This window comes from Lissotriton helveticus, chromosome 2_1, assembly GCF_964261635.1.
Source record: "Lissotriton helveticus chromosome 2_1, aLisHel1.1, whole genome shotgun sequence".
Taxonomy (NCBI): domain Eukaryota; kingdom Metazoa; phylum Chordata; class Amphibia; order Caudata; family Salamandridae; genus Lissotriton; species Lissotriton helveticus.
This window is the reverse complement of record NC_136059.1, coordinates 2,013,619,870-2,013,643,035: the sequence shown is the minus strand read 5'-3', so window position 1 is coordinate 2,013,643,035 and position 23,166 is coordinate 2,013,619,870. Positions and strand designations below refer to the sequence as shown.

General features: G+C 48.5%; 1 protein-coding gene across 1 annotated transcript in view; it reads left to right on the top strand.

Moving 5' to 3' along the window:
• The first annotated feature begins 7,775 nt into the window (after window positions 1-7,775).
• Window positions 7,776-23,166, top strand: part of CTSO (cathepsin O) — a 103,377-nt gene continuing 87,986 nt past the window's right edge. Inside the window, exon 1 of the mRNA XM_078676980.1 lies at window positions 7,776-8,270. Within this exon, the coding sequence (XP_078533106.1) occupies window positions 8,019-8,270 (252 nt within the window). The 5' untranslated portion in view covers window positions 7,776-8,018. The remainder of the gene's footprint in view (window positions 8,271-23,166) is intronic.

Sequence of the window (23,166 nt, the reverse complement as noted above, 5' to 3'; positions counted from 1 at the left end):
GTCGAGGACCCTGCTAACCGATCTGGAAACCGTCTTTAAAACCCCAAAACAACCTTGATGCTACTTCAGTGTCGGGATAAGCCCCCGGCCATTTTGCAAAAATTTCCAGCTTAATTGGAGTATGCGCCCTTTGGTCTAATTGGGAATGCCTGACCTCTACCCTCTGCCCCCTTCCTTGATCGCCAAATCTCTGGCCTGCAAAACATTGTTAGGGGATGTCTGCTTCCACATTGAAAGCACTCATGTTTGTACCTGCAGAATTGCCTATTGCAAAACCCTCTGTTGAAGCTCCAACAGGCTCCGAAAACAGTTGTTGGTCCCCTGCCGCGAAACCCCGCCCCAGACTGTGCGGGACGGAACTGAAAGGGCCGATAATGGACCGGCAAGCCGCTTGCAGTATGAGTAGTAGCAGGTGGCTGAGAAGACGCCATCCGTTGTAACCACAGCTCCCAGTCCACATCACCCCAGGGCCTGTCATTAAAAACACACATGCATGCTCTAAACTCTTCATCATATGACAACCAAGCATAACCACCAATATAACTCTGAGCCTTCCTTATGATATCCATGAACATCGCTACTGCTCTATCCTGATGTTTTTCGCAGTATATGCTAGCATAGATAAGAAAAGCAGATGTCCAGTTTTCAATTGTTTTGGGGACCCTAGGTCTCCGGGCCAATTCCCATTCCTCCTCCTTTAAGCCTCCTTTCACCTGTATAACCCATGTAAAAGCTTAAAAACATCCACAAACTCATGACACCAAATTCTGCTCTTGTCAGATAAATGGAAACCTAATGGTATACCAATCCCCATGTAAGGAAGTTTTTTTGCGAATATTCTTAACTTCCTCTAACGTGTCTTTAGCGTCTTCTGCCACCTCCTTGGCCTCATGAACACCCTTGGCAGAGACACCTTCCACCAATACCTCCTCCTGTAAAGTACCAGTGTGCCCAGCCCCAGGAAGAACCTTACCCACAACCACCTCCCCCCCTACCCCAAAGGATCTGGTTGTTTTCTGTGCTCGTCCCCCTTGTTGCCAGACCTTCCACCAGTCCGCCTTACCTTTTGGCAACTGAGATGTCCGCTTGAGAAATTCCTGAAAGTCATCCTGATGCTGGCTGACATGGGTAGCTTCACGTACAATTGCTCGGTCCGCACTTGACTTCTGCAAAAGACTAAGAACACCGTTTTGCCCCGTGACACCCCTCTTGTCCCCCGTTGGATTCATAAATTTCACCCCACTGATCATAGATTGCTCGGTCCGCACTTGACGCCTGCAAAAAACTCAGAACACTGCATTGCCCCAAGACACCCCTCCTATTCCCCACTGAAGTCAAAAATTGCTCCCCATCATCCGCACAATCCCCTTATCACAATTCACCGTCATCCGTCCGCACGTGACGTCTGCAAAAGACTCAGAACGTGGCCCTTCTCTCAATTCACCTTCATCAATGTTATGTTATGTTAATGGGTGACTTATATAGCGCACGGCTACTCCAAGGAGTGTCCCGGCGCTTTCTGACCCATTACTGAAAAAAAGAAGGATAACAGACATAACAGTATTATTGATTAAAAAGCCACGTTTTCAGGGCCTTTCTAAAGGCGAACAAATTGGAGATGTGGCGGAGACCAACGGGAAGAGAGTTCCATAGTCTGGGGGCATGATGTTTAAAGGAACGTCCACCGATTCTGGCTTTCTTAATGGGAGGCACCATTGCCAAGCCAAGATTTTCCGACCGGAGAGATCTGGTGGGCTTGTAAAAGGAAAGCCGTTTCCTAATGTAAGAAGCCCCTACCAGATGGAGTGCCTTGTGGGCCAGTGTAAGAGCTTTGAATATGATTCGTTTTTTAATCGGAAGCCAGTGCAGGGAGACTAGCAACTCAGAGGCTCTGGCTTGCCGGGGTAGGCCGAAGATGGCTCTAGCCGCAGAGTTTTGCACAACCTGGAGTTTGTGCAAAAGATAATCCGGCAAGCCCAGGTAGAGGATGTTAGAATAGTCAAGCCTGGAACAGATCAGAGCTTGTACTGTCAACTTCCTATGGGCAGCGGGGAGCATAGGAAGGAATTTACGAATCATTTTTAGCAGACCGAAACAGGTACCTGTGAGGCCTGTGATCTGCGTTTTCAAAGCAAGGGTGTTATCAATTTTAACCCCCAGGTTTTTTGCAACCGAAGAAGAGGAGGAAGGGGGGGACATGCTCACTGGCCACCATTCCTGCCAGGGCGGCTCTGCCGGACATCCGAAGAAGAGCACCTCAGATTTGTCAGGGTTGCATTTGAGGCTGCTTCGCTGAAACCAGTTGAAGACAGCCCCAAGGCAACCACGGATGCTCTCCCCGTCAAACTCCGTGCCCTTCTTGCAGGTGAAGAGTAGCTGGGTGTCGTCAGCGTATGATATGATCTGGGCACCCATTGACTCCGCCAGCGCCGCCAATGGAGTCATGAAGATGTTAAAAAGGGTCGGGCTCAACACCGACCCTTGCGGGACTCCGACATCCATGGGCGGAACTTCAGCAGAGTACGGGGGGGCCCAGACCACTTGACGGCGACCCGCTAGGAAAGATCTCAGCCAGCTCAACACCGTCCCTCTGAGACCGATCTCGTGAAGTCTTCTCAAGAGGGCCTCATGCGGGACGGTGTCGAAGGCCGCCGACAAGTCCAACATCACCAGCATTGCTCTTCCGCCTGCGTCGAGGACTTCCTTGATGGCTTCGCTAACTTCCAAAAGAGCGGTCTCAGTACTCAGATTGGAGCGGAAGCCAGATTGGGTGGAGTGGAGTAACCCATGATCTTCAAGGAAGGAAGACAGCACAAGGTGAACGTGCTTCTCGACGATCTTAGCCAGGGTGGGTAGGAGAGATATGGGCCTATAGTTGGCATGTATCTCTGGATCGAGGCCTGTTTTTTTTAAAAGGGGAACAACCATAGCCTTCTTCCAGGCAGGTGGAACAGTGCCGCTGGACAGAGAAAGGTTGAGAATGGGGGAGATTATGGGATTCAGGGTCAAGGCATTCCTAGCTAGAAAGCTCGCCGGACAAGGGTCAAGCGGGGAGCCAGATTTGATTTTGGGTAAAAGATCCAAAAAATTGGATTCCAGTAAGGGAGGAAACTCCGATAGAGTGGGGCAGGGGTCAGGGGATGAGGACATCAAATTAGATTCATACATTAAAGCAGTTGGAACAGCAGATGGAAAGGATTCTTGAATCAATTTGATTTTAGTGTTAAAGAAAATGGCCATCTCCCTAACCCAGGGTTCAGAGAACTTGTGCTGGACTATGCTCGATTTAGGAGAGGTAAATTCTTTAACAATGGAAAAAATTTCTTTACTGGAGTTTGCCGCAGCCTCGATTCTATCTGAAAAATAGTTTTTTTTGGCCTCAAGAATATCAGAATGGTAGGATTTAATAGCTAGTTTATAAGCAAACTTAGTTTCTAGATCATAATGCTTCCGCCAGAGTCTTTCGGCTACCTTACAATTACGGCGTGCTAGAGCAAGTGATTTAGAGAACCAAGGGGCCGAACTACGCTTGACGGATGAGGAAGGGGTGGAGAGAGGCGCGAGATCATCAAGCCTATCCGTTAACCATTCGTGGAAGGTTTCAAGGTCCCTCTCCAGATGGCCGGATTGGATACAGGGATAATCCTGGAGCGTTTGAGCCAGATTCTCAGGAGTAATTTTATGTAGGGGTCTTCTGGGATGTCTGTGGTGGTCTGAGTTAGTATAAGTAGTTTTACTTCTGCCCTGGATCAAAAAACTGATCAATGTGTGGTCAGACCAGAGAACAGGGGTGGGCTGGGACATAACAAGGGGAAAGGTGGAAAACACTTGATCAAGCGTGTGACCCTTGTTATGCGTTGCACTTGAGATGTGAGGAATTAGGCCAAGAGGAGCAGTAATGTCCATGATTTTAGTCGCTTCACTATCAGACTCGACGTCCATATGGATGTTAAAATCCCCTAACATTATGCAGTTTTCCACCTTCAAGCAGAGAGAAGTGATAACCGATTGAAGGTCCTCAAAGAAGGAACCCCGCAGACCCGGAGGTCTATAAACAAGAAGCCCAGTAAAAGATTGATGCGGGGAGAGTACAATGGAGAAGGCGAGGGATTCGCAGCCAGGAATAGACAGAGATGGAATTATTGAGCAGGCAAAAGATTTTAGGACTGCAAGTGCAACACCACCACCTTTTCCCACTGTCCTATCCTGTCTGTAAACAATATATTCTGGCGGGAAGGCTACCGCGATGTCAGGATTAGACGAATCGCAGAGCCATGTTTCTGTGAGCATGAGACAGAGTGGTTTCTCAGAGGTAAGTAGCTCAAATATGTCCAAGGCGTGCCTATGCAATGAACGGGTGTTAAGTAGTAAGCACTTAAACTGTTTAGACAGAGATGGCCGGGAACCCTCAGAAGCCCGGTAAAAGTTAGGATACCAACCGCAACCTGGGCAGCAGCATTTACCTTTAAAGCGGCCGGGGAACACATACCGACAAGTGGCGGTATTAGGGTTCAATGAGAGTAGATCCTCAGCAGAGTACATACGCCTAAGTACAGAGCCTGCCGCCGTGCCGACCGCTGCCGTGTCGCGGACGGGCGCAGACGGGCAGGACTCTGGCACGACTCCGGCGCAGATCCGGCGCGACCGCTGATCGCGTCCGCTGCGCGGAGTCATCCCTGCCCGTTTTTATGACGCTGAAATCGCGTCAGTAAACCCAACCCTACCCAAGATGGCGGCCAAAAACCGGTGCTCTGCCCTCGGCGTCGATACTCAGCCGAGAGCAGGTCCGGTGCAAGAGGGGAGGGGGTGAGAGGGAGACTTGAAGCGCAACGAGCGCTGGGTGGTCCAAAGCACAAATGTACAATAAAAATCCCACCTATTCAGCTCAGGTGAGGCGAAGTGCAAAATGCAAGATGCTGCAATTAAAACAATAAAAACACAGAGGATAGGCAAGAGACCTCCCGGCTTCCGCCTCAGGAGGGGGAAAAGCGTGCAGAGTCAGAATTACCTGCACTCGCCCTCTCGTCCCTTTTATGACGCTGAAATCGCGTCAGTAAACCCAACCCTACCCAAGATGGCGGCCAAAAACCGGTGCTCTGCCCTCGGCGTCGATACTCAGCCGAGAGCAGGTCCGGTGCAAGAGGGGAGGGGGTGAGAGGGAGACTTGAAGCGCAACGAGCGCTGGGTGGTCCAAAGCACAAATGTACAATAAAAATCCCACCTATTCAGCTCAGGTGAGGCGAAGTGCAAAATGCAAGATGCTGCAATTAAAACAATAAAAACACAGAGGATAGGCAAGAGACCTCCCGGCTTCCGCCTCAGGAGGGGGAAAAGCGTGCAGAGTCAGAATTACCTGCACTCGCCCTCTCGTCCCTTTTATGACGCTGAAATCGCGTCAGTAAACCCAACCCTACCCAAGATGGCGGCCAAAAACCGGTGCTCTGCCCTCGGCGTCGATACTCAGCCGAGAGCAGGTCCGGTGCAAGAGGGGAGGGGGTGAGAGGGAGACTTGAAGCGCAACGAGCGCTGGGTGGTCCAAAGCACAAATGTACAATAAAAATCCCACCTATTCAGCTCAGGTGAGGCGAAGTGCAAAATGCAAGATGCTGCAATTAAAACAATAAAAACACAGAGGATAGGCAAGAGACCTCCCGGCTTCCGCCTCAGGAGGGGGAAAAGCGTGCAGAGTCAGAATCAAGGTCATCACTGTCTGCATCCAGTACCAATGAGTCGTCACATCCCCCCCAAAATGCCCCACTTCCCCACGGCATTGCCCCATCTTCAACCCCGCCATCATAAAACTTCGACAGAAATTTTTTACAGCTTTTGATTTGTTGGAATGCGAAAGAAAATCCGCTCCAGATCTCCCTTCATCCAAATAGCCACCTTGACGGAGCCGCAGCGTGCTCTGTCCGTAACAGACGCTCGCCAGTCGCTTTCCCCTTCGATAAAACTGGCACCTTGCCTTTCAAGCCGATCAGACCTGACCATTCCTTAACACCGGATGGACCTCCAAATGCCCATAGGCCTGGCCTCACGTTCCTCTCCAGATAAGCCACTACTACCCACCCATACCCATTGACCACCCTTGGGGTCCTGAGCAACTTTTTGAAATGGCCCCTTGTGGGTCAGTCCCTGATGCCCCACCACCATAGCCAGGCTGGATAACTACCTAACATCCTGACATGCTCCAACCTCTTGGGGAACTGGGGGACCTGCGTCACCTAACTGCTGTGACCAGGTAGGCCGCTGTAATAACTCTACATCGTCCTGCAAACCTGTTTGCCTCAAAATCTCCCCACTGCTGTGGGCCTGACCTGATACAAAAACACTTGCATTAGAATTGACACCTACTTGTGTTACTACCCCTGCAGGCACCACCGAGTGAGCCTCCCTGGACAAAGTTGAGGGGTATACAGAATGCAATGCTGTAGCAGAACCCAAAACATACAAGTGCCACCACTGTCTACGTAACGTTTGTTCTTGTGTTTGAGTGTCTGCCACATATTGCAGTAGTATACCTCTACTTGTACGCTGTTGTAAGCTGCACACATGCCACTATTTCCTCCTGTAATGTACCGTTTGCTAACTCCTGTATCTTGTTTGCTCACAATTGTCATTTTTGCCTCATGTAACTCAACGTTTGCTTTTGTAAATTGTTCACTTGTAATTGTCTCCTCATGTAGCAGTACTGGTCTTATTGTGAAGCGATCGGACACCTTCGGGTAAAGTCTGCGCTATATAAAAAACACCTCACCCGCCACCGCAGCTCGCTGCTCGCTCACCACTGTCACTACTCTAGCTCCAGCACGTACTGGGAGGCAGCTGGGCCGAACAGGGTCGGATTAGTAAGGTGGGCACCCGGGCAAAGGCCGAAGGGCCGGTATCTGAGTTAAAGCTTTGGGCTGCTTTTTTGGGCATCCTGGGGGAGGAGGGAGGCGATTTGGGCGGTGTCTGTGTTCGGATGCCGCCAGCGCCCCAGTCGGTGCCTGAGTGGACTTTCCCGAGGCAGATGGGCGTTCATTACCTCCCTTTTATCAAGGGGCAGAGGTGTCACTCCCTTTCTCTCCCTGGGCTGGTCCATTAATGTATGCAGTTGCGTGGGGAGGGGGCCTGAGAAGAAGTGGCCTCACTTGTATTCAGGTGTGTTTGAGGCGAGCAGTGTGAACTAATTTGTGCACGTTAAAAAAAATAGAAGCAAAGTTCAGACAACATGCCTCTTTCAGAGGCCCCCAATTTTTTATAAAACTTCGTTGAAGCAGTGCTTTGCAGAAAGGCAATATGCAAATGTGGGCTACTTTTTTTAATATCCCCGGGCCGATGTTAAATCCCAATCCAACCCTGGGGCCGACACGGGAGGGTCGAGAGGCTCCTCCTGGTCAACAGCCTCGACCTGCTCTGAAAACACCGCACGACCTCGGAGCGCTCCACAAACGAAATGCCTCTCCTCCCACCACCCTCAGGCCAGTGAATTCCCGCCCCTACCGTACTTCTATATATAAACTTTTCCCGCACGCCCAGTGCCTCCCTGATTGCCTCGAATCGCACCAGGTGGCCGCTCCCATTGTGCGAACCTACCCAGCGGGAGACCTTCTCGCGCTTCCCCCTGGGTCCCACTCCCCGCCCCCCCCCCCCCGTGTAGAACACGCACTACATTTAATTGCAGGCGCACAAAAACACAGGTTAGTTTCATTTTTCCTGCCCACATGCCCATTACTTTCTGGTCTGCCCATCTAAAGAAAACATAAAACAAAAGCGAAAGTGAACAGAAATCTAGTTCTCGCGGTGTTTAGCGAACCCGGATGGGTGTGCAGCGTAGCGTGTCAGTGAAGGATGATTTGTTTTGTCCGATAATGTCGTGTGCTATAACAATAATGCTATGGCGCTGGTCCTTTTGCGTTTAGAGGTAAAATGCAGGATTTGCCAACCGCTGCTTTTCCGCTAACCACTGTTTCCGCTGCACAGGTTTGAATGCAGAAGTAGGAAATAAGAAAGGAGCTGCTGTTTATCACGCCACCATGTTGCCTGCACTGCTAATGCTATGCGTGCTCCCCACCTTGACGCCAGCTTCCTTCCCGGCTGGTTCTATGACAGGGACGCACGATCGAAGAGGAGAAGCAGTCCGGTATAACAGCACCGGTCGCGGCCACCCTGCGCAGGAAGCGGCGGATGGGCACAACAGTGGCATGTTCCTGAACTTCCTCCTTAGACACAACAAACTTCTCCCCGCCGGCACCCCTGAATACAGACGCAGAGAACAGAGCTTCCAGGTATTTGACTAATTGATTTATTTTTCTTTCATTTAAAAAGACTCAGCGTGTGGGTGTGTATTTCCGATTGTGTTGTAGAGGAAGTGAGCTGCGATATGCGAAGAGGAAGGCAACATCTGTTTTCCAAGGTTCCTGGCATGCATTACCATCCGAGCCACTAGATGTCAGGAATAGACCGCGAACAGGGGTATACTAGCATATTTTACCACAGGCACATTGTTTACGTATGTAAAAGTTAAAGTGGGAGTATACTCACAAGACAGAAGGCAAATTTTATGCAATTATCTTCCTTGCTGTTGATTGAAGAGCACATTTTAAAGCACTACAATTCCCATGATCCTGCCCTCGGGCTGGAAGTAACACCATAAAAAAAATAATACCATTATACATAGGGGAACTCAAACAGCAGTATTAACCGTCAGAATATCAGTGATAGAGGAATGATCCTTGCAGTAGCATTGACCAGAGATGTCAGAATAAAGTCACCTTTAGCAATAGCTGTCAGTAACAAAGGGTAAGGGTGAAATAGTGACTCTCCCGTAGCAGTCATGCAGGAAGAAGATCTCCAAGTAGAACACGGAGGTCAGAATACTGGCAGAAGGAATAGTTCCTTACTTACTAAGTTATGAATTCATAGCGAGGTTCATTGTTATATGAATAATCTAATATGATGTAATGAAGCTAAGGAAACATAAGCTTAAAGTCAGTTAGTTTTGTCTCTGGAAGCTCTAAGCTTTAAATTGCGAATTTAAGAATATGGTGTCTGCATGGTCAAATTCTAAATGTTCAATAGTTCAACAAATGGGGGAAAGACTATTGTTTCTTTTAAAGGTCAATTAAGTAATAACCATGGTTTCTAAAAATGGAAAATGCTTATTGTATTTCTACAATCAAACTTTTAACACTGTGCGAGCCATGGTTTATTCAGCACATGGGCTTCAAGCTGGCCCATTGCTTTTCTTTGGTGGTTCTAGGTGCTTTTCTAAATTCCTTCCTTTTGAATGGTAAATCTTGCCCATTTGTCCCTCCATTTTTAGGTCTCGCACATGGCGACACAGTCGCCAGTGAGAACTATTGTTACCGTCTTGCCTGCCAAGTGGTACAGACCGGGGCACGTGCCGATTGGGGTCTGTGTACGTGCCCGTGAACAAACGCATGTGCACATCTCCCTTCCGTCATCGCAAGCTTCACTTTCGTTTTTGTAATGCGCACGCTCCTGTTGAATTAAACCGTCATGTCCCCTTCACATCCAGCCCACAGACGTTGTAACAAATAGCTGTTCTTCCCTCTAAGCACCCCTCTTCAGCGGTATAGATCACCCTCGCCCGCTCCCCTCCCCCTCTATTTAGGCATGGAATCTCCCGGTGCTCTGTGCCTGCAGCTGCCCGTTAATGCCTACCGTGCCCTTCTTGTTAACAAGAAAGCCAGGCATTAGACCTGAAATGTGCCCATTGAGGATAATGCCTAGACACCAGAAGAATATATTTAATGACCTCACCATATTATAACCAGACACTGACGGTGATGAGATGGACCTCCTTACTAAAGGAGGGGGTCAATGCGCTAGATGCGAACACACGGAAAAGACTAATGTGGGAGGTATTTAAGGGTAAATAAAAAGGAGAAAAAAATCTGAAGCTATGATACCAAAATGAAGAGGAAATGGTTCTATTACTCACAACTTAGTTCTGACATATCTATATCATTCTTCATGTACTGGTTATGGCAATTCAGAAGAGGCAAACGCGTTTCCCTCAGTATAATACCTACACAGACGTCATTTAAAGGCTACAAGTAGTTTCGTTAGCAACCTTAAAAATCGTATTTAATGTATATTGCTTAAAAGTTCAATTACAGAAAGCTTTCATGTTCACATTTTAGTAGGACTACTGAGTGTTTGTTGGCGGGTGTTCTACAAATGAAACCTCCGTCCGTTGTCTGTCTGTGCGTGCTCCTGCGAGAACCTCTGGTTTATGTGATAATAATAGTAACTGCTATATACTTTAATAATATGAGACTCTTGAAAACAGGACTAACCATTTAATGTAATACTGCGTAGGAAAGAGAAATTCTATAATAGGTCTTAGGCAGGGCCGTTTCTAGGTGTTTTGCCACCCTAGGCGAGAATTGGAAAATGTCGCCCCCTCCCTTTTGCTACCATCACTCTCTCTCCCTGTCATCCAGGGCAGAATAATTAATGCATTAGATATAAAAAAAAATTGTATTCAACATTAAACAATAAAACACATCAAACATTAAATAACCAAATAAGCACTGTTCATGATATTCCATTTTTAAATTTCTCTCTTCTAACTTCAATGGTGTTTTCTAAGGCCATTGCACTCTGTGCCACAACACTGCACTCTAGTTTACTTTGCACCACCCTACACCACCCTACTCTACACCACTGTACTCTTTGACACTCCACTATACTCTATGCCACGCCACTCCACTCACTATATTCTGCTCCACTCCACGTCACTCTGGTCTACCACATTCCACTCAACTTTACTCTATGCCACCCCATTCTACATCACTCTACTCCACGTCATTCCACTCCACTCAACTCCACGCCACACCACTCTATGCCCCTCCTCTCCATTCCACGCTGCTGCACAACATGGCTAAGAGACACTGGCAAAGCCAATAGCTCTGGTGCAGGTGAAACCTATTGGCTTTGAAAATGCTTGTTTAGTTGAGAGGGCAAATAGAAAAGGATTACCCGCCTCCCATATTTAGGCTAGAAGTCATTTACATAATGCATATTGTTCCATTAGTGTGCACCCAAGCGCAAAGTAACACTTGCCAAAATACAAATCGTTTGCTATGTGTAAAAAACGACAAAATAAAAGAACCTTGATAGTTCTAGCCTTCAACCAATCCACCAGCTAAGGATAATCCAGTGGGTCCAATGCCTGCTGCTAGGGCGCTTGCATAACTAGAATGTACTAGCAATGGATCATTTAGGACTTATTCAGAGTATAAGCTGTTCTGGGCAGCTAACATATGTAACACGTAGCTGTGGTAATTAAAATAAAAACCCATAAGCCAGTGCACTTCTAAGCTGCAGGTCCTTGGCTGTAGGCGCTTTAAAATGACATCATAATTGCTATGCTTCACTGCACGTGATGCACGTGTGGGCGCACACGTATTACTGATTATGCAATTTTTTAAGTACTTCAAACAGAGGTGCGGATTTTCTTTGTGCGTAAAAGGAAACAAGCCTTTTCTCTGCACTTAAAATTCTGTGCAGCGCAGTCCCTTCCCCCGTCCACTTCCCACCACCAACACAGTAGGGTTGAGGTCACAGAAAGCAGAATTATCCGTCGCTTTGATGAAAGCGCTACATTTTTCATTACAATCTTTCTCCCGGGGATTGGCGTTTAATAATTTGTGCTTTACAGAAGTCTCCACCTGGGAGGTAGTACGGTGCGTGGCACGACGAGGGCTCTCCATGGGCCTGGTGACAGAGGACCCTAGGCACGAGCGCGCGCACAGGGGCAGCTTCAGGGCACAGTTAGTGTGTTGGGACACATGGATGGCTTATGCGAGGGGCTCTAAGGGGGCCTGGTGGCAGGGGGTCCCTCATTACTTAGGCACAAAGGGAAGAATACCACAACCCAAGACCGTGTACTTGTACTATTATCTTGCTTGCATGGACTACTTCAACAGATGTGGACTAATTGATGACATATTTTACTGTACATTGTATTCGTTGCTGCCTTCCTCTTCAGATCCCTCAGTGTAACATTTATGATTTGGTGTTTCCAGCACAGCGGACACACACTTGTCTTATTTATGTGACAGTGGCCTTCACAAAAACTCATCTGCGGCCTTGCCGAGGCCTCCATCCTCACCTGCCGAAAAGTCTGTGCTACGGCTCAGAGCTCCTTGTTGGGCCTGCTCCTCTGGCTGAGCCTGTGCTGGCACCTCTGGCACAAGATGGTAAAATCCTCCTGCTTCATGTAACAGGTGAGGCATGAGAGGCATAAGGTGTGCCCACACTCTATGGTTACTGGATCTGTGAAGTACTCCAAGCAAATGATGTAGGAAGCGTCGTCACCGAGATCAGCTGCCGGGTACCCAGTGCAGAGGGAGGCCGAGGGCTGCTGGACGCCGGGCGCCACTGGTGCGCTTGTGGCCATGGCGGCCTCTCCCAACGGGGTGTGTGGACTATGATTTCCGCGCTCGGGCTTTCTCTGAAGATTTGTGGAGAGGAGTGTCCCTGCTGGGCAGGACATTGATATGAGCGGGCCCCCGGAGGCAGCAACAAAACAAACCGTACCCCAAGTTCTTCGGGTTACACGACGATCCGACCAGTGGAATGGGTTTGTACAAGCATAATGTGGTAAAAAAGTCGGGGACACAAGCTCAAGGGCCTGTGAGCAGAGGACCTGCGCTAAGCAGGGGCGCGCGCACAGGGGCAGCTTCAGGGCAAAGAAAGTAAACACTTATTAAGTACATTTTTTCCCCTTTTGCCGCCCTAGCCATTTTGCCGCCCTAGGCAGCCGCCTAGTGTTGCCTAATGGTAGAAACGGCCCTGGTCTTAGGCTGATTTGTGGTTCAAATCCATAGTTAACAAGAACAATACAGCATCTGCCAATAAGATTCACAAAACCTCATAAGGCTTCCCGACTACGGGTTTAATAACCCCCCCCCCCCCCAAAAAAAAATTCTACAATATGATCAGAAAAGCGTATCGTAGGATAACACACTAACCAGTGTAAGAAATACTGCAGTAATGCAGATATACACCTCCTCTTAAAGCAAATATTCACGTTTTATTTAAATATGTAACAAATTAAATTAATTGTAATTTTCCATGTGTTCACACTATTACAAGAACCAAGTCACTTGATATTCACTGATCTCCATTTCAGGAAGTCAGCGACTGATACTGTTTGGACGGTGGGAGGTTGTTGAGGGGCTGCAGCTCTGCTCTCTCCTCCCCTGACCCGCCCGCTCCCCCAGAAAGGGCGGGAGACACCTCCGGGGGGCGGATGAGGGGCCATCAGCGGAGGGAGGGGCTGTGAGAAGGTGCTTTCCCCCAACCCCCCTCCGAGTCCCTGTGGGCAGGGCTGGAGGGAACACTGGGGGCAGGCACGGCCTCCCCTCTGTTTCCTCCCGCCGCCCTGTCTGAAGCCGCGGCTTCCACCCCTCAGCCCGCCTCAACATGCTCGAGCTCTCACATCTAACATAGAGCGCGGGCCCTTCCCTTCTTTTCCCTCAACGCCCCCCCAACTAATCGTTTTCTTATTGCTTATATTTTGGGGTAACCGGGACGCGAGTGCTCACTCAAACCAAAAGCCCGCGTACCCAACATCCACCGATCTCGTGCTGACGAGGCAAGCAAGCAAGCAACCTAACCTAGCTGGAAGGGAAGGGGACTCGACAATGTAGGGGTGGGACTAGCCAACGTGACAAGCTAGTGGACCACTCCCAGTTGGCTATGGGAGGCTCCAAAGCCCGCCATCTTTGACTGGCAGAGGGAGGGATGGCCAATAGTCTAGGGAGAGGGCCCCGCCCTGTAGGGGGAAGGTATGTTTAGAAGGAGGAATGTGGTGTGGCGAGAGACGCAACAGTTGTTTATTTTTTAGGTCGAGCTGTTATATAGCTCGAACATATAGTAGGGGAAACAAACTCTTGAACAGGCGGATTACGTCCAGTTCATGTGGTGCACTCGTGTGAGACGCGAGTGCACAAACCCATCAGCCTCGCTCCCATTTGCTCCCTGAGCCAGGCATCTGAAGCTTCCCCAGCGTGCGCCCGGCCAGCTTTAATTACCCCAACATTCCTCCCTCTTGTTTCTTGGCTTTCCTTGCCTCATTTCTCCTTCTTTTCTCTATTTGATCCAGCCTCTTCTCTTCCTTTCCCTCCCCTCACTATTAATTTATATATTTCTCATCCATATTTACGTTTCCTCTTCCTTTTGCTCCTCCTTATGTCACTCTTATTTAATAGAACCCTCCAGTGGATGGCCAGTTCACATCCAACCCAGCGCCCTTTCCCTCTCGCGCTTTCTTCTATGCGCCCTAAAGCCCTTCCCCAAGCTCTATTATAAAGGCCTCCAGATCTGCAGAACCCTCTCCTCGGTTTGTCCCACCCACCGTTTCTCCCCCACCCACGGTCACCTACGGTGACGATTTGCTACCAGACACTTCGTGCGCGCCGCGCTCCGCCTCTGCTACCACTTCAACTCACCAGGCTGCATACCCCCTCGCCCCTCGCTCGCCAATGTCCCTCCCACCCTTCCTTTGATGTCCGCCGTGAGTTCTTACAGGCTAATGGCCCTCCCCCAGCTCAGAGCACGCATCGCTTGTTTTAATCTATTCTCTCACTTTACTTTCCAACCCCTTTCCCTCTCGCCCATACAGGTTCTTGCTCTCACACCTTCTCCTCTTGTTTTTTCTCATAGATTCCCTTCCCTTTCTCATTGTTTGCTCTTTTTCCCTCCTCGCTTTAGTGATCTTTCACCTCATCATTCTGCATCTCCACGCCAACCCCTCTAATCTCCTTTCTCTTTCCTACCCTCTATCTATCCTCCTTATTAGCTTCCCACAGCATCACTCAACGCCACAGCATCACTCAACGCCACAGCATCACTCGGCACCACTCAACCCCACAACACCACTCAACCCCACAGCACCACTCAACCCCACAGCACCACTCAACCCCACAGCACCACTCAACCCCACAGCACCACTGAATGCCACAGCATCGCTCAACGCCACAGCATCGCTCAGCGCCGCAGCATCGCTCAGCGCCACAGCATCGCTCAGCGCCACAGCATCGCTCAGCGCCACAGCATCGCTCAGCGCCACAGCATTGCTCAGCGCCACAGCATTGCTCAGCGCCACAGCATTGCTCAGCGCCACAGCATTGCTCAGCGCCACAGCATTGCTCAGCGCCACAGCATTGCTCAGCGCCACAGCATTGCTCAGCGCCACAGCATTGCTCAGCGCCACAGCATTGCTCAGCGCCACAGCATCGCTCAGCGCCACAGCATCGCTCGGCACGACTGAATGCCACAGCACCCCTCAACGCCACAGCATCGCTCAGCGCCACAGCATCACTCGGCACGACTGAATGCCACAGCACCCCTCAACGCCACAGCATCACTCAGAGCCACAGAATCACTCACGCCACTGAATGCCACAGCACCCCTCTATGCCACAGCACCCCTCTATGCCACAGCATCATTCTATGCACCCCTCAACGCCACAGCACCCCTCAACGCCACAGCACCACTCAATGCCACAGCACAGAAAAAATGAAACTTTGAAGTTTCATTAAGAGTAGGCATTGGTCCGAGTGACCAGGTCCTGCTCTTAAAAAAATATTTTACCAGCCATTTTCAAAGGGAAGGTGTCCTTTGGGGATACATTCCCATTTGCGAATGGGTTACCCCCAACTTTCAGTAGGCAAAGTGCGAATATTTTGTGATTGCATTTTGGTTGCATAAAGTTTGTACATACCATTTCTATTAGGTATTTGGAAGGGACACACACAACACGCCCATTCCAAATAGCGGATAGCAAAATCCAAATGACAATTTGATAATGAGTTACCGAATTGCATGTCAGGCTGTCTACATCCAAAAAGGCATTTTTCTGGTCGCAAAATGGTCAATTCTGTGAAAAAAGCTTTGTACATGTGGCCCTAAATTTGTGGGATTATTAGTAGACCCTGACAAAAATGTACTCTTACTCCCACAGATAAAGGTAAGAAAGAAGGACTTGAGGATGTTGTTGGCTCAACAGCAGGTTTTCTCTCTGGCATTCATTTAGGCTAGCGGGCCTTGTTTCATTCTTAATTCAGCTCATCTAGCTAGCACGCCTTCTTTGCAGGGCTCTCCACAGACTAAAAATAAAACATTTATCAAGTGGACTAGATTACTCGTAGATGGTTCCATCAGTGTTAGAATCAAAAGAAGAAATATTTGTGATTGTGGCATGTAGATGCATCGAAGGGCCAACTTCCCTAGATCGATTTATTAAATTCAGATTCAAGTCTCTGGGATTGGGGTGCCAGTTGTGGCAACTTCTTGACTGGTGGAAGATGGTCCAGGAGGGAGTTTATACTGCACATAAATTGTTTAGACCTTCATGCAGGCTCCTTTGCAGTTTAGCGTTTGATACAATTCAAGTTAAAGAGCTCAGTCCTCTTCTGTATGGGCAATCTGTCAGTAGTCCAGTACATAAACTGATTCGGGGGCGGTAGCAACAACCCCAAGCCTCCAGCTGAGTTGGCAACACAATTGGGAGGCCCACTCATATACAAGGAGCCACTTTATTTCTAGTTACTGGCTTCTGGATGGGCAGCTTGTCAAGTCTGTAAGCAAGATTTAGTGTCCATTCGACATAGCCCTGTTTGCATCCAGGCTGACTGCACAACTTCAAAGATATTTCAGTTAGAGAAAGGTTCTGGAAGCATTAGACATAGTTGCTTTTCTTCAAGATTGGTCAATTGCAAATCACTATGCCTTTCCACCTTTTTATCATGATATCCGGGTGTGTGGCAGAGATGTGCAGGCCATCCCCAAGGGTGGTCTTGGTAGCACCACTATGGATGGCACAGTCCTTTATTTTGGAGCTTGCAGTGGATTACCCAATCTGTTTGCTTGAGTTCCTTCAATGATTGAGGTCCTCATAGGTCAAATCTAGGGGTGGGTGGAATTGGTGGAATTTGATTCCATGAAATTACATTACAATTCTGTGAGATTTAGTGGAATTCCACAACTGGGCAGAATGGGCTATCTTGAATCCAGTGGCAGAGTGAGCAAGGGACCTATGCCTAGGCATACCCTGCCAACTCAGGGCGAACAAAGCAACACCAAAGGGGATGATGGACGGAGCGTTTGAGTCAATTAAACACTCACCCATTAAACCCAGATCAATTTACTGGATTCAAGATAGCCTGGCTGATTAGGGTTATGAACCCGAAACCGGTCCCAGGATGCTTGTTTCCGGTCCAGGGAAGACATGGCTTGGCAGTTTGGGCTGGACTGTTCCCATGAGGCACAGGGTCAGACTGATTTGCATATGGCCATTTCTGAACTGGGGTGGTGGAGTGAGCTAAAGTATGATGGTGGATTAAACCCAGATCAGTTGACTGGGGGTGAGTGTTTGATTTACTCAAACGCGCCGTCCATCATCCGCTTTGGTAAAGATTATGTGTAAGCGCCACGACATAGGGCTGTCTCATAGATTGGGTTCTTGTGACAGGGAGTGGGCGCCCAAAGCGTTGCTCTCATAGTGGTGGAAGACTACTGCCTTTACCAGGAGTTAAGCAGCATGAGCATGGTGGCAGCATATCATGTAGTGATCAGTAGGAGTGAACAGGTCCTTTTTACCTGTGTCACTGAAGTGAGGCCTGCATGCTCACTCATTTAAAGTTCTGCTTCTGTATTCTTAGCTCACCCTTGGCCGACATAGGTTTGGTGTGTAATGCTGTGCAGAGCATATGTGATGTACATGTGCTAGGTGTATGTGTGTGATGAAGTAGTACCATGCAGGAATAATGCAATACTGTGTACTGCATGTATGTCATATTATGTGCTAGATTTATGTGTGCCTCTGAGTGTTACAATACATGAAGGATGTAGTGCTGCACAGTACGTGTATATTGTACTCATGTGCTGTGTATATGTGTCCCTATGAATGGTACAATACAGGTATAATTCAGCACTGTGCACTGTATGCATGTTATATGCATGTAGTTGGTGGATTTGTGCCCGTGAGTGGTACAGTACATGAAGGATGTAGTGCTGTGTAGTGGATGCTTATTATATGCATGTGCTGGATGAATATGTACCTGCGAGGGTTAAAATAGATGGCTGACTCTGGATTCCATTTTGGGAGACCCAGGGCTGCATGGTGTAACATGAGGAGAGGAGGTAGAGGAATCCCTCCCAGACAGGTTTGTCTATTGCTGTATTCTGGTACGCTGGGTGCGACACACTGGAGAAGAGAGCCAGGCTCTCCCTTTCCCAGGTTTTTTGAGTCACAGAGAGGTAACAAGGAAATGGCTGGTGACATGGCAGGAAGGAAATGGTGCTAAGAGAATCAACAGTAGGTCCCGGAGCCTGAAGCACCAGTGCCTGGCTGCTTGCCAAGATCAGTGTGCCCTGTGAAGAAGAGCAGAGCGTAGGCGGGAGCGAGGTCCAGTGAGGATTCCTATTGAGTGGACTCCCTTAGCAAGGTATGAGGCGATGGTAATGCACCAACCGTGTTGTTGCCCGTGTACAGGAAAAAGTCAGCGACCCCCGTATACCAGGAAATGCTGGTGCTACGTTAGCCATGATCGTCGCTGTACCGAACAAGTCATTGTCCGTGTGCTTTTAGAAACTGGCGACCCCATATGCCAGGGTGGGCAGCTGTGAAGTGAGCTATGATCATCTCTGTCCCAAACGAGTTATCACCAGTGTGCAGTGAGGGACCGACGACCCCGTATGCTAGCAAGGGCCACCGAGGACAGATTGCCATGCTGAGTGAGCTGTAGTCAGTCTGCGCTTGTGAACCTGTGATCCTGTATGACAGAAGGTGCTTCCGTGAAGGGATCTGCTCTATCATTTGGGTTGAAGCCCGTGTACAGTGGAGAGACAGTGACCCCGTATGCCAGAGTAAGTCACCTGGATCGAGCAAGAAGTGTGACCTTTTTGGGATCATCACCAGGGAAGAAAGGCTGCCGTTGGGACCCCTTTGGACCTGCACCGTGACACAGGTTTAGAGCCCTCGAGTTGCTGCGGCTGCAGGACTGTGTGTGATTAAATCGAGGACCGACATGCACAGCCCGACTGGGCCACGTGCAGTGAGGTAACCTATACCAACCACTGGCGCTCCAGCACCTGTGTAGGGTGCTGGCTCAGAAAATCCAGTCTCTCTGATCGTGCAGGTGTGGGTAAGACTGATTTGGGGAAATGACCACTATTGCTAGTGCAGGTGTGGATAAGACTGATTTTGGGAAATAACCACTATTGCTAGTGCGACAAGTGGGACTGCCTAAGAAACACTAGAGTCCTGACCTCAGAGGTACCATGGAAGTTGTTTCTGAATGTCATATTTACCTTTGTGGTGGTAAAATGAAAAACTCACTTTTATGGAAAAATAATTATTGGGCTGGACAATAAGTTAATTGTGCTGCTGCTCGTAATGAGCTTGTGTTCAACCTCTGCATAGGTCTCCCCTTGAGGAAGCCTCAGACTGCATGAACCATACTATTACTGAGATTCAAGTGCTGAAGGGGCAATTGACCCAGTTGCTCAGGGTCCATAATAGGTTGTGCCCTGGGGCGTCAGTAGTAAAAGGCCTCAACCCCCACTGTTGTGCTATTAACACCTACTTCCCCTGTGGCCCTCCGAATGGGGTTCTTATGGAGGTAATTCAATGCTTTAGTAGTGATGTAAGAGAATGTCCGTCCTGGTTCTGTGTATGCATGTGATGTGTGCGAGTAGGAGTCCTATGGAGCGCAGGTGTCTTGTAGTTGGTGGAAGGAGATGCAACTGTTCAGGTAGGTGTGTCCTGAGTTGTGTAGTGCCTTGAATGTGTGTTTGAGGAGTTTGAATTGAGCGTGTCTCTGTATCAGGAGTCAGTGGACTCTCTAAGATGTGGTGTGATGCACGTTCTGTGTGGGAGGTTGGGGATGAGTCTGGTTGCAGAGTTCTAGATAGTTTGTAGTCTTCTAATAAGTTGCTTCATGATCCCGGCATATAGGGTGTTCTCATAGTCTAACTTGCTGGTGACTGGGGCATGACTGACAATTTTTCTAGTGTTGCTTGGGAGCCATTTGAAGATCTTTCTCAGCATCTTCAGGGTGTCCAGTTTGTTGTCTGATTATTCCGAAGTTTCTGACTTGAGTCCTGGATGTGAGTCCGAGTTTGGCCAGCCACCAGTTGAAGTCCCACATTGAGTGTTCTCGGAGAGGATATTGATGTTGTGTGCATGGATGATGTTGGTCAGAGGGATTATGTATCCATTGAAGAGGGTGGGGCTAAGTGTTGAACCGTGAAGCACACCACAGATTCGTTTTCAGGCTACCTAGGAGTAATGTGCAAGGCTGACAGCTTGTGTTCTATCTGTTAAGAAGGAGCAAATCCAGCAGAGTGCGGGTCCTTTGATGACACTCTTGTGCATGCCCCTGATGAGGATGGGGTGTGAGACCATGTCAAATGCTGAAGAAAGGGTCAGAAGAATGAGGGCTACCATGTCTCCTCTGTCAAGGCTCATGTGGATTTAGTCTGTGGTAGTGAGTGTTGTTTGTGTACTATGGCTGGGCTTGAATTCAGACAGCGTGATGTTGAGGAACTGATGGTTGATCAAGTGATCAGAGAAGCGTTGGTTGATTAGTTTCTCTAAGACCTTTGTTAGTTATGTTAGTAGGGAGATGTGTCTGACGTTGGAAAATGTGGCTGGGTCAGCGGATGGTTCCTTGAGCAGGGGCATTACCGTGGCATGTTTCCAGGTGTCCAGGAATGTGGCTGAGTTTACGGAGGCATTGAGAATGGGTGTTTGCGCTTCACTGATCAGTAGGAGGCCTTTGGGGACACCGTGGTGGGGACAAGGGTCAGATGGAGCCCCCGAGTAGATGGCCTTCATGGTTGCAGCGTTTTTGACTCTGATGGCGACAGGCCTTGAGGTCAGGGTTGTTCATATGCTGTAATGGGTAGTTAAGTTGCGGCTGTGACAGGATCTGGTTGTGGGTCAAAGTTGCTGTACATGGAGGTGACTTTGTTACAGAAGAATTCAGAGAGCTTCTTGCAGAGTTTGTGTGTGGGGATGATGTTGATTGAGCTGGCAGGAAGCGCAGTGAAATCTTCAATAATGCTCAAGATTTCCTTGCTGCTGTTAGTGCTGAGGTTGATGCGATCTGCAAGAGCTGTGTGCTTGGTGTTCTGTATCTGCTAGAGGTCGTGTCTTAGAGCTGATTTGAAGCTGTCTTATGTGCAGTGTCTTGACTTTCTCTCCATTTGTGCCCCAGTTTCTTGCAGTGGCTTTTTGTCAGCCTGAATTCCTCTGTGCACTTTCTGGCATGTGGTGGGACTCTTGCCATTGGGTTGTATTTGAAGGGAGCCAGGGTGTCACACATGCTGTTATCCAGCTGTTGAGGATCTTGATGGCTTTCAACAATTTGCTTGTATGCTTGGGCTGGTGCTTTGAGAGAGCTGAAGCCCTCTTCTTTTCTGAGAAGCTTTTCCAGCTGCAGCGGGCGGTTCCTGTGATGGTAGGTCTGTAGAAGAATGGGATGAGTAAGTTGAAACTGACTAGAGTGGGGTCTGCCAGGGTCATCATTGCTGGCTTATTGCTGTGTGTTGCTGATTGATAAGAAAATCGGGTCCATTAAGTGTCCGGAGGTACAGGTGTGTTCAGTAATGTGCTGGGTGAGACCAAGATTTTCTAGAAGGGCCATAGAGTTTGGGTCGGTGCAGACTTCTAGCCGAAAGTAAGGTCTCAAAGGAGGATGAAAGTGCTGGCTTTGATTATGTGGGGTACAATGACATATGTGACATCACTGGCGAAATTGGTGCGGGTCCTGATTGTCTGTATACCTGGGTTCCGGCAGGGGAGAACTTGGCTGTGATGCATATTTTGAATGTGAGGTGTTCTATGTAGCTGGTGGGGGTGTCCAAGCAGGTGATGCAGCTCATGGTAACCTGAAATATGATGATGACTCTACCTAAGAGGCTTGTAAATAAATGTGACGCAGCTTCCATACCATAGACACATCAGGAAGCCGAATTGCTCAGCTTTTTAAAGCTGAGACTTCTTGGGTTTGCCAGTACTGAGTAAAGTCCGTTCCAATTCTAAGACCAAATCACACTAAATCAAAGAGAGTTTACAAATGTTAATAAATGTAAGGTATTTAAATATGTAATATATGCAATGTATATACAGTAACATAGTGATAAAACCATTGGCATAGCCGATCGGTCCCACAGACGAGGCCTATTGACTTTGCCAATGCTTGTTATATGTATGCCTGTCCTGACATTGGTGGTAATATGTTGTTCCTTCCATCCATCAAGGGGGGGGGGGCTGGTACAAGTGTTGATAGATAACACCACTGCAATGTGGCACTGCTTCAAACAGGGCGGGGTCACAGACCCTTTGCAAGTAGGCCTTGCACTGCTGATATGGATGGGCCACTAAAGGATCTTCAGGGAGGTTAACCACCTAGCAGGAACATTGAATGCCCCGGCAAATTAGCTTATCCATCAGTGCCTGGTGGACAACAAGTGGCAGTTACACCAGGAGATGGTGCAAAGTCTCTTCCATGAAAGTGAAAAACCTTGACTCAATCTGGTCACCAGGTTGAGAACACGCAATGCCAGGAATTCTGTTCATTGGCATTTCCAAGGCATTTCTTGCTTGGGGATGCATTCTGCCACAAGTGCAACTCAGGAATCCCGTATACCTTTCTGTTGATACCACTCTTGCCCTGAGTTCTCAAGAAGATCAGGACCAACTGGGTCCACTTCATCCTAGTGACCCTGGACTGGGCACAGAGAGTATAGTATCCAGAACTCCTAGGCTTAAGAATTTGTACTCTAATGAGACTGCCTCCAGGAGGATCTGCTGTCGCAGCAGCAGGGCAGACTTCTCTACCCGGGCCTTCGCAATCTCCACCTTCATGCTTGGTGATTGACCGGCAACAGCTAAATACTTTAATGCATAAACCTTTTATTCACTCCTTCTGAGCAGCAACCTTAAATGTTTCCAAACAGAACTACAAAAACATCACAATGTATAAAGAGATAGAAGATGGCAGTCATGTTTTTTTTTGTTCTAATATCTTTATTAATTTAAGAAGAAATATAAATAATTAAGATGCAATACACCAACCACGAGCAATACATAATAAAAAAGTAGATACATAAGCAAACATCAGCATAATGTCATAT